Source organism: Heterocephalus glaber, unplaced genomic scaffold, assembly GCF_053883595.1.
Source record: "Heterocephalus glaber isolate CG9 unplaced genomic scaffold, H.glaber_assembly_v1.0 deba00000122, whole genome shotgun sequence".
Classification (NCBI taxonomy): Eukaryota; Metazoa; Chordata; class Mammalia; order Rodentia; family Bathyergidae; genus Heterocephalus; species Heterocephalus glaber.
In genome coordinates this window covers 72,722,715-72,740,775 of record NW_028258138.1, presented here as the reverse complement: position 1 = coordinate 72,740,775, position 18,061 = coordinate 72,722,715, and the positions used below count along the sequence as shown (strand labels likewise).

Here is an 18,061-nt window from a genome sequence, read left to right as displayed (position 1 = left end):
AGTGAAAAAATATTAATTACAATATAAGTAATAGTATTAACTAATATTTATTGAGTGCTTATTATGTGTTAGGCACCATTCTAAAGTACTTTATATACATTATCTCACTTAATCTGATAAGAGCTTGGAGGGAAAGGATGGTTATTACCCTCAGTTTAGAGACAAAGAAGCTGGGGCTTAGAGAGGTTATGGTTTCCTGCCTAGGGTCATCCAGCTTGCAAGTGACCATGCTGAGGACTGGACCCTGGTCTCTCTGGCTGCAGAGTCTGAGTGCTTAGCAGTAAGGTGGCCACTGAACACTCTGTCTCCACTGCTGGAGGGAACTCAGTTATGGCATTTTCAGGGTGGAGTTACACTTTCTTACCTCAGCAAGGGTTATGGGGACAAATACTGGCAGCTTATTCTCCAAGGGTCAGGTGTGCATCTAGCTTCAGAAGGCCTTTGGGGCAGGGATGAAGGGAGCTTCTGGACCTCAGGGACTGAGAAAGGGCTCACATAGGGCTCTGCTCATGGTGGGGCAAAGGGGTGGATGGGAAGGAAAACGGAGCTCAATAATACTGCCTCGCAGAAACCAGACTGTGACATTTTTCAGTTTATATCATCCATGGACCATTACAACAGAAGCATTTTCTTAAGGATAAAGCTATACAGAACAATATTAATTACAGATACAGCTCATTGGATTTATTCAGTCCCTTCCCAACAATTTGAGGTGATTCTTGTTATCCTGGAGTCTGAACATAGCATCACTATCACATCTTGGACAAAACTAGACATGCTCTTGCTATAGGAAGGATGCAGACTTGCTAGATGTCACAGGATAGCAGCAGCAGGGAGGAGACTGAGATCAAATATCTTAGGGTTTTCATAAATAGGACACACATCCCTGATGTTTTTGAACATTTAAGATTCTTCCTAGGGTCCAGATGTTGGGTAGCCCTGGTGACAGAAATCTGATGACCTGTTCACCCATACACTGGTGTCTCTAGACCATGATTCAGATCATGGCTGTCCGTGACTTTTAGGGTGGGCATTATATATGTGTGTGTGTGTGTGTGTGTGTGTGTGTGTATGCACATTTTTAAGGAGGAGGGAGCAGATGGAGTGCTTAAAGCCTTGGTTCCACCTTTGTGCAGGGTGGGACAGAACAGCCTTCGCATTCTGAGTGTGGATTACAGCGAATCTAACCATGACACAATGCTCTGAGAGCCACAGGAACACGTGGTTCTTCTTTTTTTCTTTAATTTTAAAGGGAACATTAGTGAATTCACTGTTACTTGAAGCAGTGCAACTAAATCTGGGGCATTTAATATGTCTATTATCCTTCTTTGCTCAGAAGAGAGGAGTATGGGGTGACTCCTCATCCCTGTGATTCCGAGAAACCTCTCCAGATTCTTCCCAGACAGGCCACCTTTCACTTTATGAGTGCAGTATGTTTTCTGTGACAGTGCTGCCTCCCCCGCTGATGACAAAGCTCCGTGACTTGGACATGACGAGTGCTGGGGACATCTCTTCTGGGTCCTCCAGCTCTGGCTGGTGGTCCCCTGCCACCATCCCTTGTTGGCCTGTTTCCTGGATGGTCAGGCCTGAGTCTGTGTCCCTGTACTGCAGCGGGAGCAGCGCCTGGTGTCTGCTTAGGCCATCGTTGCTTTTCTGGGTCTCCAGGGAGTTCTGATGGGTGGTGTTCCTGTGGGCCATGGCATTCTTCTGTGGCTCGTCAAAGCTCAGGGAGAAGGTGACTGTGCCACTGCCAAAGATGACCTTCTGCTTGCATCGGGGCTGAGGTTGTGATTGCTGGGGCTGCTGGGGCTGGAGGGTCACAGGCTGCTGTTGCTGCTCTTGCCCAGTCAGGGCCAGTGGCCGCTGCTGCTTCTGCCTCTCGGCCTGTGGAAAGGGGTCTTCGCTGTTGCTCTTGCTGCTGATGGAGGAGGAGGGGATGGAGCCCGTGGAGCCCCCGAGGCTGCTGGACCGCTTGCGTGAGACGTTGCTGCGGCGCAGCGTGGCCCGGGCTGCCACTTTGAAGGCGTGGGCAGCAGTGCTGCAGCGCACCTCCTCGATGGTGTTCCGGGAGGGCTTGAAGAGAATGATGTAGACCTTATTGAAGAAGATGCAGGCTAGCAGACCAAAACTGGCTGCCAGGATGGCGATCACCTCCACTGCCGAGACGAACTTGCCATAGGTGCTGGCATAGGCTGGGATGAAGGAGATCCAGACAATAAAGAAGATGAGCATGCTGAAGGTGATGAACTTGGCTTCATTGAAGTTCTCTGGCAGTTTCCGGGACTTGAAGGCAAAGAAGAAGCAGATGGCAGCCAGTAGGCAGGTGTAGCCAATCAGAAAGCCCAGGGCCATGAGCGAACCCTCGTGGCAGGTGATGAAGATGATCTCATCCTCCAGCTCATGGTTGCGGTAGCTGGATGGGGGCGCAGTGTAAAGCCAGATCACACAGATAACAATCTGCATGAAGGTGCAGAGGAAAACCAGGAGGAACTGCAGGTTGAGCCCCCACCACTTGCGGTGGAAGCTGGTAGGGATCTTGGCCTCAAACACCAGCAGGACACGGTTAGTCTTCACCAGAATGCAGGAGATGCAGAGCACGAAGCTGATGCCAAAGGCAGGCTGGCGCAGGCGACATGTCCAGTCCTGGGGCTCGCCGATGAAGAACAGGGAGCTTGAGAAGCAGCAGAGAAGGGAGAAGAGGAGGAGGTAGGAGAGCTCTCGATTGGTGGCCTTGACAATGGGGGTGTTACGGAACTTGATGAAGACACCCAACACGAAAGCTGTCAGGAAGATGCCCAGCACGGCAAAGAGGGTGAGCGCGATCCCAAAGGGCTCTGTCCATGCCAGAAACTCGATCTCCTTGGCAATGCAGGAAGTGTGGTTCTCATTTGACCAGAAGTCATCTGGGCACTTGTCACAGGCACTTGCATCTGTAAAACATCCCAGTGAACAGCTAGCTACTGTGTGGCACAGGCCAACTTTGTGGGTGTGATGTGGTGGTAAGGACACAGGTTATTGGATGTGGTCACTTTCTATTTTCTTTATTGATGAAATCAACCTGATTTTTATACTATAAAATATGTATCTTTGATAGTTCTATTATAGGTTCTATAGCAGGGGCAACTGTTTCCTTAACATTACCTGCTGATGGTTTGTAGCAGAGACTGCTCTGCATAGCATAGGTCTAGCATAGGCCATAAGTTCTTTGCAGAGTGACTCAAGCTCTGCCTGACTTATTTTTTTAAAATAAATTTTATTGTGCATATTTGAGGTTTGTAATATGACATTGTGGTATACATACAGATATAAGATGAAGTAGGCTAACTTGTCATCTCACATGCAGCCTGATTTATTTGGGATAAGTGGATGGCATGTAGACATGCCAGAATAGACTTCCTTTCAGGTTGAAGCAGACAGTATCCTGTGCATATGACTGCATTTTCCACACTCCATCCATAACTATGTCTTTCTAATGATTCATTCAAGCAATGAATGTATATTAAGCCTTTGCTATATGCCAGCTTTGTGCAGTTTGGGGCAGTAAAGGGAACATAGATTTTGCAGTTAGATGCAGATGGGGTCCTGACCATGCCATTTACTAGCTGTGTGACGTTGGTCAGGCTAATGACACTCTCTAAGCTTCAGTCTCCTCATCTCTAGGATGGAGGCAAAGCTCATTGTTGTGGTGACAATGAGATGGGAGACTAATAACAATTATAGTTAATATTTATAAAGTGCTTCCAATATGCAAGTCCAAGTTTTATTTAAAAGACATTTATGTAGAATTTACTATGAGCTTTTAGCAATATGAAAGTGTTTAATTCTCAAGACTCTGTCAGACAGGTTTAATTATTATCCTCACTTAAAAGAACTTGGGGTACAGGAAAAACATAAAGCAGTGAATACAGTGCCAGGCACTGCTGGTGATCTGTCATGGTCTATTAACTTTGGAGCTGAAGCAGGTGGCACTGTGTCTACTTCAGGTCACTGAACTCTAAGGAAAGAGAAACAGTGCTGGAAAGCAGTGTCAAGGGGAGAGAAAACTGCGCAGTAGTGTATTTGTGAGCGCTTACGGTAGTGAAGGGCTTCTGACATTCCCTTTCTGTGTCCTCTGTATCACACTGCACTCAGCCATGCCCTGGGAAATGGGAAATGGCAGCAGGCACCAACTCAGCTCAGCCCTCCCATGGGATTCTCTGACCCCAGGCCCTTTACCCAGCCTGCAGTGTCCAGGGCACACAACTCCCTTACCTGTCTCATCGCTGTACTCTCCATCAGGACACTCCACACACTCAAAACAGCAAGTGGGCTCCCCTTCAATGATCCCTTTTCTGGTCCCTGCCAGGCAATCACGGCTGCAGTTGGAGAAGGGGACCTGGAGGGCAGAGTGCACCAAAGTGAGTGGCTGTGGCTGTGGGGTTGGGGTTGCTCCTATGAATCCTTTGGAAACATGCAAGGTGGAGGAGTTTGGGCACAAGGACCATTGTGGCAGACACTGGCCTGTTCCAGGGGTCCCTGGTCCTGTTATCTGTGAGAGGGACAGATGCCTATGGGTGAGGGTGTACACACACACACACACACACACACACACACACACACACACACATGTGCACATGGACATCTATGGGGTTTCTAAGATGACAGTTGGCAATTTATACAGTGACCAAAATACTGCTTAAATAATTGCCTCTCCTCTCTCTTCCAAGTCCTAGAATGAGGCACCTGTTTATATTCTATGGATGTAAAATCTTGAAACAAACTAAAAGATACAGGACCATGGGGCTGCACACAGACGTTCAGCCACATGGGGAGGTACTTCGATGAGAGGAAATTTGTTTGAAAGTTGGATTCTGAACTTGGCAGTGTGAATTAAAATTCCTGCATTTTAATTTTAGGCTTTAGTGACTTCTGAGATCTTTGCGACAGCAAAGTGAGGTAATCAGGATAGAAATTGAAGAATTAAAAGTAAATGGGCCAGAGAGCTGTACCAGGCAACTACTAATGAAATGAAACCTTCAGGAGCTCCATTAGTTTCAGAAAACATGGGTTTTATTTATTTATTTCCTTAATGGGCTTCAAGTGCACAGAATTTGATTAGCTAATCATAATCCTTCCATCATTACTGATCCATGTTAGAATTCTTTTTAGTCATTTTTAATATCTATCATCTAAGGCAAAAACCAGAAATGGAACAATAACCTATATCTAACACTGTGCTTCTCTCTACCTCTTACTCCTGTCTCCACCATGTATTCTTTTCTGGTATGACCACAATCATCCTGGGTTCATCAGGGTCTCCTCCGCAGCTAGTCTTATCCTAGGAGAAGAGGTTGGGGCTTCATACTGTCATATCACTCATTGGCTAGGTCTTGTCATAGGTAAAAGTAAAGTCCTAAGTTATTCTGCCTCTCTGAGTCTGTGGGCAAAGTGGGTTCCATTAGCTTGCCTCCAGTCTTGAAAAAGAGCCATTCATCTTGGTTATGGACATAAAAACATCCAGTCATTCTGGCGCATACAAAGTATAAGCAATCCAAAGGGACCTAGGAAGAGCACCACTATTTTCTACTACTTGAAAATAGATGAAAAGTAGTAAAACGACTAGCAAAGATAAAATAAGACATAACAAAGAAGGTATATCATGATCATGTTGGGTTTATGCTGGGCATGTAGACAGATTTAATATTAGAAAAATCTATAAGTAAGCTAGGCATGGTGGTGTGTGCCTGTAGTCGCAGCTACTCGGGTTGCTCAGGAGGATGTCCTGAGCCCACGAGTTCAAGGTCAGCCTGAGAAACTTAATGAGAACTTGTCTGAAAAAACTACAGTAAACATCATTTTATATGAGAAAATATTTAAAGTATTCCTTTACAACAAGGATGTCTACTATCACCACTACTGTTTAATATTGCACTAGAGATTGTAGCTAGTGGAATAAGACAGAGAAAACATAAGGTCCTACATACTAGAAAGGACTAAATAACAGTTACCACTTATAGCTCATATGATTACCATATAGAAAACCCAAAAGAGCCAGGCATGGTGGTGCATACCTGTTATCCCAGCACTTGGAAGGCTGAGGTTGGAGGATCACTGTGAGTTTGAGGCCAGCCTTGGCTACATACCATAGTAAGTTCAAGGCCAGCCTGGAATATATACCAAGATCCTGTCTCAAAACAAACAAACAAACCTCCAAAGAATAACCAAATTATTAGGAATAATTGGAGAGGATCTGTAGGCTAAAACTTCACAGTATGCCACTATTGTTACTAGAGTTTCATTAGTTTTTCTTACACAAAAGCACTTGACTTTAGTTGTATACTTTTGGTTGAGTTCCAGGTCCTTAAGTGGTTATATTTGACCAATTTTTTGTCCAATTTTATCATTGCTCCACAATTTTAGAAGTTCTGCTTTTATTTCATGTTTTGATCATTTCAGGCAACTGACTACTTTAGAATCTATTATTTATTCCTAACAGCCTATATACTTCAGGAACAATAGGTATAAAAGAATGAAACCTACCTTGCAAAAGCATGTTTTTTAAAGGTAGGAAGCAAATATTACTCATCTTTGTAACTCCAGTTATAAAGCTTTAAATAGTGCTTAATATCTTGCAAGAGTTATATTTTTCTAAAATGTCTTTGATAAGTCTTCTCTCCATTACCTACTTTGTAAGGCATCTGACAAAGTTAAAGTCACAGAAAACAATAAATAAAATGATAATTGCCAATTCTCCTAGAAGACAATAAATAACTGGCTTTACAAAGGAGTTTAAAAAAAGTGAACATTTTGTCTTCAAATAAAAGAGGGATAAAAATGGAACTGATGATTGATGAGATTCTTATAATCTTGAGAAAGAAAACAGAGTGACTGACAATTCACATTAGCGTGTTCAACTCTGGTGACCAGGCACCCTCAGAGATGTCCCCTTGATCCTTCTTGAGTAACTCATCCATCTGATCATGGAATGAATGCCAGGGACCGTGTTTTGCAAACCTACACTAAGAGTGTTCTCAAATTTTCCCTATTAAAGAGTAGTGGTTGCCATACTAAGGGAAGGCAAAGTAAGCTTCCTTTCTCTTTGTAGATTTATGAAGTTCTTGCTTTTAATTTGCAAGAGTGTGGAATGTTACTGAATCTGTATACTGATACTCTACTAGAACTTTCATTGTTTACTTTGTTGATATGATAAGCTAAATTTATAGCATTTATTCTGTTGAAGTCTATAGCAGCATTACATTCTGGTAGATTTCCTACCAACACTTCCAGATCATTTTGTATTATGTATTTATACATTGTTGGTCTGGGTTTACTAATATTTAGGATTTGAACACATTGCTTAATGAAATTGGATCTTATTCAATAAGATTGCCCTATATTTGTCTTTTCTTGTATCGTTCTTGACTGTTTGTGGTACTGAGATCCTATTTGCCTCATAAAGTGAATTTTATAGCTCTCTGTTTTAGCTTCTATTAAGGCTGTGAGTCTACGGCCATACCACCCTGAACGCGCCTGATCTCATCTATTAAGGCTGTGAGTGCCAGAAATCTCAAAATAATGATGGCTGCAACAAGACTGAAATGTATTTTTCTCTGACATGAATGTCTAGGGACATGGTCTAGAGTTCTGGGATATTCTAGGGGGCTGGGGATTTAGACTCTTTCTACCTTATTGGTCTGTTGGGTTAGGTTTTTGCCTCATAATTCTTGTCTGAGTCATTTTCCTATTGTTGGAACATAATTCCTGACACTCACAACTTAAAGGAGGAGAGAAAAGGCTTATTTTGTTTATAGAAGTTTCAATGCATAGTTGGCTGGCTCCATGGTAGGATTGGCATGGTGAAAGGGCCTGGCAGAAGAAAGCTGCTCATATTATGAGGGCCAGGAAGCAGAGAGCAAAGGGAGGAGCTGGAGACAAAGGTGTACTCTCTCAGTGACCGGCCTCTTCCAATCAGGCCCTCCCTCCTAACAGCTCATACAGCTGTGGATGCATCAGTGGATTAATCCACCGATGAGTATAGTGCCCCCATGATCCAATCACCTTCCCAAAGCCTCACCTCTAAACAGGAGCCTCTTGGGAGATATTCTGGATTTAAACTATAACAGTCCGTATAGCACAGTGGCATGCGGTTTCTAGGAGGCAAGTTATAAGAAGGGACAAAGGAGAAAACAAAAGACACTTGTAAGCACTTGTGTTTTGGAGACAGAGTCTCACTATGTATCCCAGGGTCTCACTATGTAGACCTTAACCTGTGATCCTCCTGTCTCAGTCCCTAGGGTACTGAGATCATTGTGTGTGTTACCACCAGGCCCGGCACAAGCACTTTCTTGAGGAAGGCTCCCAGATGCCATTACACAATACTGCCACTTACCTCCCATTCTTCAGGATTTAGTTGCAGAGCCACATTTAGCAAGACAGTAGGCTTGGAAACACCATTATTATTATGGGTGGTCATGTGTTCAGCTAAAATAGAGTTCCACTATTAAAGAAAAAGGGAGTACAAATACAGAAGGGCTTTAGCAGACCCTTTAGCTGTGCCTCTTTTTCTCTTCCTCACAGTGGTTAAAGGACAAGCTTAAGGTCATACAGTGACCAGGATGGACAGTGAGAGACACACTCAGGTCAGTCTTCAATATCTATACTTTTTATTGTGTCAAACACTGCTTTATACTACCTAGTACAAACTTAGAAGAATGAAGAATGTCACCTGTGAGTTCTCTTGCTTCCACCTTCAGCATCCATCAGCTAAAGAGAAATCCTATTACCACAGGAGTGGGCTGAGGCAGCCACTAGATAGATCCATTGTGCACAAGCCATCTAGTATCTCTCAGTTTCCCAGGTGACCCATTAAAGATGTCTGCCAAGGAAGCCCATCTAAATTCTAATCCCTGAATGAAGATGTCTCTTTTAATTCTTATTTGTTGTAGCCATACATGGAAAGAATTATTGGCAGAAGAGTACAGAGGATGGAGCACTGAGGTAAGAGTTTAGGCCTTGAAGACTACTTTCAACCCTTACATTGGCCATCCATCAGACCTGGGAACTCACCTCTGCATCCCTAACCTTCAGTACTGTCAACTCCAAATTGAAGGATTGGATGTTATAAGGATCTTTAGAGACCCATGTAGATCTAAAGTGCTGCATTGTAACTAAATTGAGAACACTGATTAAGGTATTGTTATGATTTAGATCTAAAACAGCCCCTGAAAGTCTCATGTATTTGGAAAGTGATTAAATCATGGGATCACTATGCTCATCAGTGGATGAGTTCATAGCTGACTTACTGTTAGGAGACCAGGCTTGGTTAGGGGTAGGTGACTGCAGGTGTAACCTGGAAGGCTGTATTCTTCCCCCACCTTAGCCACCAGGAGGTGATCAGCTTTTTTCTGCCAGATGTGTTCCACCATGCCATTTCTATCTTGGAGCCAGACAACCATGGACTGAACCCACTGAAACCATCAGCCAAAATAAATCCCTCCTTCTTTAAGTTAAGGATGTTGAGTATTTTGTCCCAGTGACAAGAAGGTGATTTGTGAAGATACATAGTAATGCTAGAGGGCTGGGGGTGTAGCTTAGTGGAAAAGTATGTGCTTAGTATATATGAGGCCTTTGGTTTCATCCCCAACACTGAAAAAAGGTATAATGAATGTAAATACCACTTTGTATTTAGGTAGTATAATTCAGTTTATAACATGCTTTTATATCCTTGATCTCACTAATAATTTTGTGAAATATGCAGTGAAGTTATTAATATATGATTTATAGCTAAATGTAGATGATATTTTTGTGTTAGCTTCTACAAAAATTTTAGGAAAGTCAGAGTGGATTAGACCCTAAGATTTGTTGAATGCGTACTGTAGGCTAGCTTTGAGGTAAGGGTTCTATGGAAAATTTAGGTTTAATTTATAACTCTGTCAACTATTCAGGAACAGAAGTGATTAAATTTATGAGGATCTCCTGTGTTATTCATTCACTAATGTTCAGGCTCATGATGCACATAGCCTGGTTGAGGGCATTAATGTTATAGAGAACTATTAAAGAAATAGCTTCCAAGCAGGAGGGGGGGCGGTGAGACATGCATCAGTTAGATAATCAATCATATGCATTAATCAGGTGAAAGAAAATGTGGATGACCCAGTGCAGTGAACAAGTGATGGTATAGCTGGTCACTCTAGTCCACTGAAGTGTGTGATAATTTAGACAAGGGTAAAATCAGTCAGCAGGGTATAAACTCTGGAATCCCAAAAGCTCTATCTGGAAAAGGTCATGACATATTAGTAACTGAGACTCCATCCTCTGAGGTAGAAGTTTACAAAGACTTGCACACTAGGAGACCTTCCCATGGGTACCCCATTCTGTCTATTGGGAAATGGTGAAATTATAGCATCTCATTGGACACCATCAACCCATGAAGCATTTTATAACAAGATAAAGGTAAATCTTTGGTCATGACATAAAAAGTGGTTTAAGATGCTCAAAGACAAAAAGGCAAATGCAAAGAGAAATGTGGTGGAACTCAGCCATATTTCCTGGGAGAGTTAAACAGGATGCCCAGTAAAGGGCCTGTGCTTTTTCAGAGGAACAGGGTCCTCCGCATCCAGTTACATTTTAGGATGCAGCAATCAGAGAGTCATCAACTCAGTATATCACATGTCTTTTGCTTAAGTGAATCATCACGGAGTGAGGGGCTTCTGGTTACTAAGCAGGCATCCAGATCCAGTGATATGCAGGAAAGAAGGCCCTGGCCACATTCACAAGTATCTGTCTCTTTGTTACAGGTCTCTCATTGTAGGAGAAGAAGCGGTCCTTTTGACTTATAGGTTGGTTTTGACCTATATGGATGATAGAAAACTACTTCTGTGTGGTAGAAGCTCACAAAGACTTGTGCACTATGGGTGGGGTAACTTTCAATTGATGGTTGTAACAACCAATGCCTTTTCCTGGAGTACCCACCTGTGTTTTAGACTTGAGTGTCTCTCATTGGCTGTTATTGGCAATTGAGATGTAAGGTAAATCTTTGTCATGCAAGATCATCCCACGCATGCTGGACATTTAGCATCTCTGAACCCAAGTGCTGAAGGCCAAAAGTACTTCTGGTCATTGTGACATCCAAAAAAGGAGCCCCCTCCACTCACAGACCTGTCTCACCTACCCAAAGTAGGTAGGATAGATCTCTCTGTTCCAAGTGACAGCTACTGACTTGAGAGGTGTTTATGTTTGCTTAAGTATTTTTCTCTGGCTTAGGAAGTTTTAGCCAGGGAAACTATTAGTAGCCAGTTATTCATATTTTTACAAGGTTAAATTGCTATAATATAATAAGAAGGCATAGGGCTCCAGTTCTGAGGCCTCTCCTTTGTACATTAAACACTGCAGGAATTTACAGGAGCCCTGAACATGCAGAGTTATTAGTTAACTAGTGAGTTAAGAAAAGGACTCATCATTCTGGAAGTCCAAGGTGGAGCCCCAGACCCTCCCAACACCCAGCTCAGTCTCCTGTCTGTGGAGGGGGCACCTGGCATTCTTATAGACAACACGTACCTCCCTGGAGAAGCCGCTCCACAGGATCTTCTCCTCATTGATGAAGAGTCTCACTCCTTTGTTTGCAGAGACATTATAATTCCCAATTTCCTTAAACATGATGGAGCCATCCTCTGGGGAGAGATGCCAGTTGATGATGGAATAGTTCCCCACCAGGTCACCATACTCATCAAAAGTTACTTGCTCCCCGATGTTGTTGGTAAAGTTTAGATGCCGAAGGTGCTTCAGGACCTAAACAGGAAGAGGGATGAATGAATACAAGCGCAGGGCTGCCACATATGGTTTATGTAAGTTGTGCTTTGCACAAGAGCAGTAAACTATCTTGTTCTAATAAAGTGGAGGGAAAGAGAGTTGAGGGAGAGGCACCTTTTCTAATTTTCACTTGCATGGTAGTTGCATGGGTCAGCAGCATCTCTGGTAAACCAGGGGCCTTACTTACTACTCAAATCTAAGTAGGGTAGGAAACCCTTTCTTGAAGATGAGAAAGAGAAAAGGATGTATCTCCCTAGGCTCTAGCCAAGTCAAGTGCATCATCACCCAGTGGTGCCCATGAGAGGCAGGGTGTGTGGCCAGAAGTACTTCCTGGCATTGTAGCTGGGTGCTGGGGAAGGGAAGGAGGGGTGATGGAGTGAGTGCTCTTTTTGATTTTTTGAGGTACCAGGGATTGAACCCAGGGCCTCCCACATGCTGGGCAAGTGTTCTACCACTGAGCTACTTTATCTGCACCTTCCTTTCCTTCTGTGGAAATGTCTTGCTGCAAAAAATCACAGAAAGGGGTGGAAGGAGGAAAGAAGTGAGGTTGTAGGTGGAGCCAGGGCCATCACTGTTAACAGAGTCACGGCAAATCCCGAATTTACATAAAGTGTTACGGGTCACAAAGCCTTTGCACAAAATAGTAATAAAAACAATTATTGATGTATACTAGTCATTTAAAACTTGTAAATACTAGTCATTTTACTACTTTTGAGGCATGATTCTAAGTAATTTATATTCATCTGTTAATTTAACCTTCACAACAAATAGTATGATTATCCCCTACTTTATTGATGGGGAAACTGAGGTACAGAAAATTTAAGTATCTTGTTCAAAATTACAAACCTATTCTGTCTCTATGTCTCTGTCTCTGTCTCTCTCTTCCTCCCTCTCTCCTCTCTCCTTTTATTCTGTCTTCTTTTCTTTCTTTCTGTGGTACTAAGAATTGAATCCAGGGCCTTTGCACTGAGCTACATCCCCAGCCCTATTTATTTTGACACAGGGTGTTGCTAAATTGCACAGGCTGGGCTCCAGTTTTTTTTTCCATTAAGTTTACTGGTACATTTTAGGTATACAATATAGTTACAGTCATCATTGGGATCTTGTACCTTTATGTGATGTATTTTTTTTTTGTTAAATTCTTTTATTGGTACATTTTAGGTATACAACACAATTACATTTCTCATTGGGAATTGTACCTTTACATAATGCATCTTGGTTCTTATTTTTTCCCCATTCCTAGCCCTCCCTTCACGCCCTCCACCCTTCCCTATTTACAAACACTTTATTTACATTTTTTCCATTTCTCATCATTTTTCCTTTCCCTTCTTTCCTTTCCCCTGCCCCTCCCACTACCCCTACCACTTTGGACCTTTTCTTCCTATTTTGCATTATCGATTTTTCATTCTAATCATTGGTACATTTTAGGTATACAATATAATGACATTCATCAGTGGAAATTTGCACCTTTACATAATCTCTCTTGGTTCTTATTTTTCACCCTTGCCCAGCCCTCCCTTTAACCCCTCCATTCCTCCCTATTTACAAAGATTTTGTTACTATTTTTCCATTTTCTCATATTAAATCCATTTCCTTCTATCCTTTCCCCTACCCTTCCCACTTCCTTCCCCTTTGCCCCTTTTCTTCCTATTTCACATTACCTATTGTATACATTTTAGTCCTTATTTACACTTTCAGTTTCTCACACTAGAGAAACTATTTGGTATTTATGCATGTGTGTCCTATTTATTTCACTTAAGAGTATCGCCTCAATGTGCATCCACTTAGCTATAAATGTCTCTAATTTCTCATTTTTTATGGCTGAGTAGCACTCCATTTTATAAAAAACCCTCACATTTTCTTGATCCAGTCTCCAGTTGATGGGCATTTGGGCTGTTTTCAAGTTTTAGCTATCACAAACTGTGCTGCTATGAACATGGGCGCACATATAATACTGTTGTATGATTCATTTAATTCTTTGGGGAAGATCCCCAGCAGTGGAATAGCGGGGTCAAATGGGACTTCCAGTCCTAGTTCTTTGAGGTATCCCCATACTGATTTCCACAGTGCTTGCACTGGTCTACACTCCCACCAGCAGTGGACCAGGGTTCCTCTTTCCCCACAGCCCCGCCAGCATTTGTTATTGGTTGATTTCATGATAGCAGCCATTCTTTCTGGAGTGAAGCAGAATCTCAGCATTGTTTTCATTTGCATCTCTCGAATGACCAGTGATGTTGAACATTTTTTCATGTATTTATTTGCTATTTCTACTTCTTTGTGTGAGAAATGTCTGTTCATTTCAGATGCCCATTTTTGGATTGGGTCTTTAAATTTGGGAGGTCTGATCTTTTTAAGTTCTTTATAGATTCGAGATAGTAGACCTTTGTCTGAGGAAGAGCAGGTGAAGATTTTTTCCCACATTTCCCACATGGGTTGTCTCTTCACACTGGTGGTGGTTTCTCTTGCTGTGCAGAAGCCTTCTAATAAGAAGAGATCCCACTTGTTGATTGTTTGTGGTAGTTCACGGGCAACTGAGGTTTTGTTCTTAAAATCTTTTCCTACACCGATGTCTTCAAGAGTTCTACCTAACCTCTGTTTCAACTGGTTCAGAGTTTCTATTTTAATATTTAGATCGTTAATCCATTTTGATTTTAGTTTAGTGCATGGTGAGAGATATAGGTCTAGTTTGAATCTTTGGCAAGTTGAAGCCCAATTTGTCCAGCACCATTTATTCAAGAGGCTATCTTTCCTCCAGTGAGGGTGTTTGGCTCCTTTATTGAAGATGAGATGGCTGAGTGTGTCTGGCGTTGTTTCTGCATCTTCTAATCTGTTCCACTTGTCCTCAGGTCTGTTTGTTTGGCAGTACCATGCTGTTTTTATCATAGTAGCTTTGTAGTATAGTTGCAGGTTGGGGATTGTGATACCCCCTGCCATGTCTCTGTTACCTAGAATTGCTTTTGCTATTCTGGGTCTCTTGTTCCAAATGAATTTGTGGATTGTTTTCTCAAGGTCTATGAAGTATGCTGCTGGGCTCAATTGGAATGGCATTGAATCTATATAGCAGTTTTGGAAGTATGGCCATTTTCACTATATTAATCCTTCCTACCAAGGAGCAGGGGATGTCTGTCCATTTTCTGAGATCTTCAATCTTTCTTTTCAGAGTGCTATAGTTTTCAGAGAAGAGGTCTTTGATTTCTTTCATTAGGTTAATTCCTAGGTATTTCAGTTTTTTGGATGCTATTGTGAAAGGAATTATTTACCCTATTTCTCTCTCAGTGAGTCTGTCATTGGTGTAGAGGAAAGCTATTGATTTTTGTGTGTTGACCTTGTAACCAGCTACTTGACTGAATTTGGTTATTAAGTCTAGAAGACTTTTGGTGGAACTCTTGGGGTCTTCTATATACAGTATCATGTCATCTGCAAATAATGACAATTTGACTTCTTCATTTCCTATCTTTATTCCTTTTATTTCTCTCTCTTGTCTAATTGTCACAGCTAATGTTTCCAAAATTATATTGAACAAGAGTGATGAAAGTGGACATCCTTGTCTTGTTCCTGATTTGAGTGTGAAGGATTTCAGTTTTTTAGCATTTAGTATGATATTGGCTGTTGGTTTTTCACAGATGGCTTTTATAAGATTGAGGTAGAGACCATCTATTTCAATTTTTTGTAGGGTTTTTATCATAAATGCATGTTGGATTTTGTCAAATGCTTTTTCTGCCTCTATGGAGATAATCATATGGTTTTTGTCCTTGGCTCTATTGATATAGTGTATTACATTGATTGATTTGCATATGTTGAACCATCCCTGCATCCCTGGGATGAATCCCACTTGGTTAGGGTGTATGATCTTCTTGATGATCTTCTGCATTCTATTTGCCAGTATCTTATTAAGGATTTTTGCATCTATGTTCATTAGTGAGATTGGCCTATAGTCCTCCTTTTCGGTTGGGTTTTTCTCTGCTTTGGGGATCAAGGTGTACTTGCTTCCAGGAATGAATTTGGGAGTATTGTTTCCCTTTCAATTTCATTGAAGAGTTTAAACAGTAGTGGCAGTAGTTCCTCTCTAAATGTGTTGTAGAATTCAGCAGCGAAGCCATCAGGGCCCAGGTTTTTCATAGTTGATAAGTTTTTAATTATGTTTTCAATTTCATTGGTTGATATTGGGTTGTTTAGAATTTTTAGATATTTTTCGTTCAACTTTGGTAATTCATATGTATCCAGGAATCCTTCCATTTCTTCTGTGTTGTCCATCTTATTGGCATATAGGTTCTGGAAGTAGGTATTGATGATCCTCTGGATTTCTGCTGGGTCTGTTGTACTTTCACCCTTTTCATTCCTAATTGCGTGGATTTGGGCCTTTTCTTTCGTTTTCCTGATAAGGTTGGCTAAGGGTTTGTCAATTTTGTTAATTCTTTCAAAGAACCAACTCTTGGCTTCATTGATTTTTTGTATCATTCTCTTAGTCTCCATTGCATTGATTTCTCCTCTGATCTTTATAATTTCCTCCCTTGTATGAGCTTTTGGGTTGTCCTGCTCTTCTTTTTCTAGAAGCTTGAGGTTCAGCATCAGGTTGTTTAATTGGGCTCATTCTGTTCTCCTAATATGTGTATTCACTGCTATGAATTTCCCTTGTAAGACTGCTTTCATTGTGTCCCATAGATTCCAATATGTTGTACTGTCACTGTCATTTAATTGAAGGAACTGTCTGATTTCTTCTTTAATTTCCTCTGTGACCCATTGGTTATTCAGAAGTGTGTTGTTCAATTTCCATGTGTATACGAAATTCTTGCAGTTTCTTTTTCTGTGGATCTCCAATTTCATCGCACTATGGTCTGATAATGTACAGGGGATAACTTCAATTCCTTTGCACTTACTTAAACATGTTCTATGTGTGAGTATGTGGCCTATTTTGGAGAATGACCCATGTGGAGCTGAGAAGAATGTGTATTCTGATTTTGTGGGGTGGAACACTCTGTAAACATCTGTTAAGTTCATTTGTTCAAGAGTTCGATTGAGTTCTAGTATTTCATTACTTATTTTTAGTCTAGTTGACCTATCTATTTGTGACAGTGGGGTGTTGAGGTCCCCCACTACAACTGTATTAGTGCCTATATGACTTTTCATGTCCAATAGTATTTGTTTTATATAGTTGGGTGCACTAGTGTTTGGTGCATAGATATCTATGATTGTCATCTCTTCCTCTTGGATTCTTCCCTTTACAAGGATGTAGTGTCCTTCTTTGTCTCTCTTAATCAGTGTTGGTTTGAAATCTACTTGATCTGCAAAGAGGATAGCTACTCCTGCTTTTTTTCAGGTTCCCGTTGCATGAAGTATTGTTTTCCACCCTTTAACTTTCAGTCTATGAGTTTCCTTTTGAATTAAGTATGTTTCTTGTATGCAGCATATTGTTGGATTTTGCTTCTTGACCCATTCTGCCAGTCTATTTCTTTTGACTGGTGAATTGAGACCATTAACGTTGATGGTTATAACTGAAACATATTGACTTGTCATTGCCATGACTTTTTCTTTTTGTTGAGTTCTCCCCCTTTACATTTAACTTCTTGTCATGCCAAATGGGTTCATTCTGCTTTGCTTCCTGGGTTTGTGATCCTCAATGTCTGTTCCTAGGATATTGTGTAAAATTTTTTGTAGTGCTGGTTTGGTATTCACGAAGTTCCTAAGGTGCTCTTTGTCATGAAAGTATCTTATTTCTCCATTCATTTTGAAAGATAGTTTTGCAGGGTACACCAATCTGTGTTGGAGGCTGTTTTCTTTTAGGGCTTGGAATATGTCACTCCAAGCTCTTCTTGCCTTGATGGTTTGTGTTGAGATGTCTGCTGTGATTTTGATGGGCTTTCCTTTGTATGTGATTTGTTTCTTTTCTCTAACTGCTTGTAGACCTTTGTTCTTCTGTTGAGTTTCTGGAATCTTTACAATTATATGCCTATGTGTAGATTTTTTTTTGATCAAGGCTAGCTGGAGTCCTATATGCCTCACTTATCTGTATGTCAAGTTCTTTTCCCCTCCTTGGGAAGTTTTCTGCCATCACTTCTTGTGAAAAGTTTTTTTATGTCATCTGGACTCTCTCCTGTTTCTTCATTGACTCCAATCAGTCTTATGTTATTCTTCTTTGCATCATCTAGCTTCTGCTGGATTGATTTCTTATGTTCCCTTATAATTTTGTAGCAATTTTTCTTTTCCTGGTCATTAATTGCAATCTTATCTTGTATATCTGAAATTCTGTCCTCACATTGGCTCATTCTGCTGTGTA

At 41.4% G+C, this 18,061-nt stretch overlaps 1 protein-coding gene across 4 annotated transcripts in view; it reads right to left on the bottom strand.

The window, feature by feature from the left end:
• Window positions 1-579: 579 nt before the first annotated feature.
• Casr (calcium sensing receptor) overlaps window positions 580-18,061 on the bottom strand; it is a 114,033-nt gene continuing 96,551 nt past the window's right edge. For all 4 annotated transcript variants that reach the window (XM_087216145.1, XM_087216156.1, XM_021251279.2 and 1 more), the window contains 3 exons: window positions 11,536-11,766; window positions 4,252-4,375; window positions 580-2,930 (listed from right to left, as the gene is read on the bottom strand). In XM_087216145.1, coding sequence (XP_087072271.1) covers window positions 1,420-2,930; window positions 4,252-4,375; window positions 11,536-11,766 — 1,866 coding nt within the window. In that variant the 3' untranslated portion in view covers window positions 580-1,419. The remainder of the gene's footprint in view (window positions 2,931-4,251; window positions 4,376-11,535; window positions 11,767-18,061) is intronic.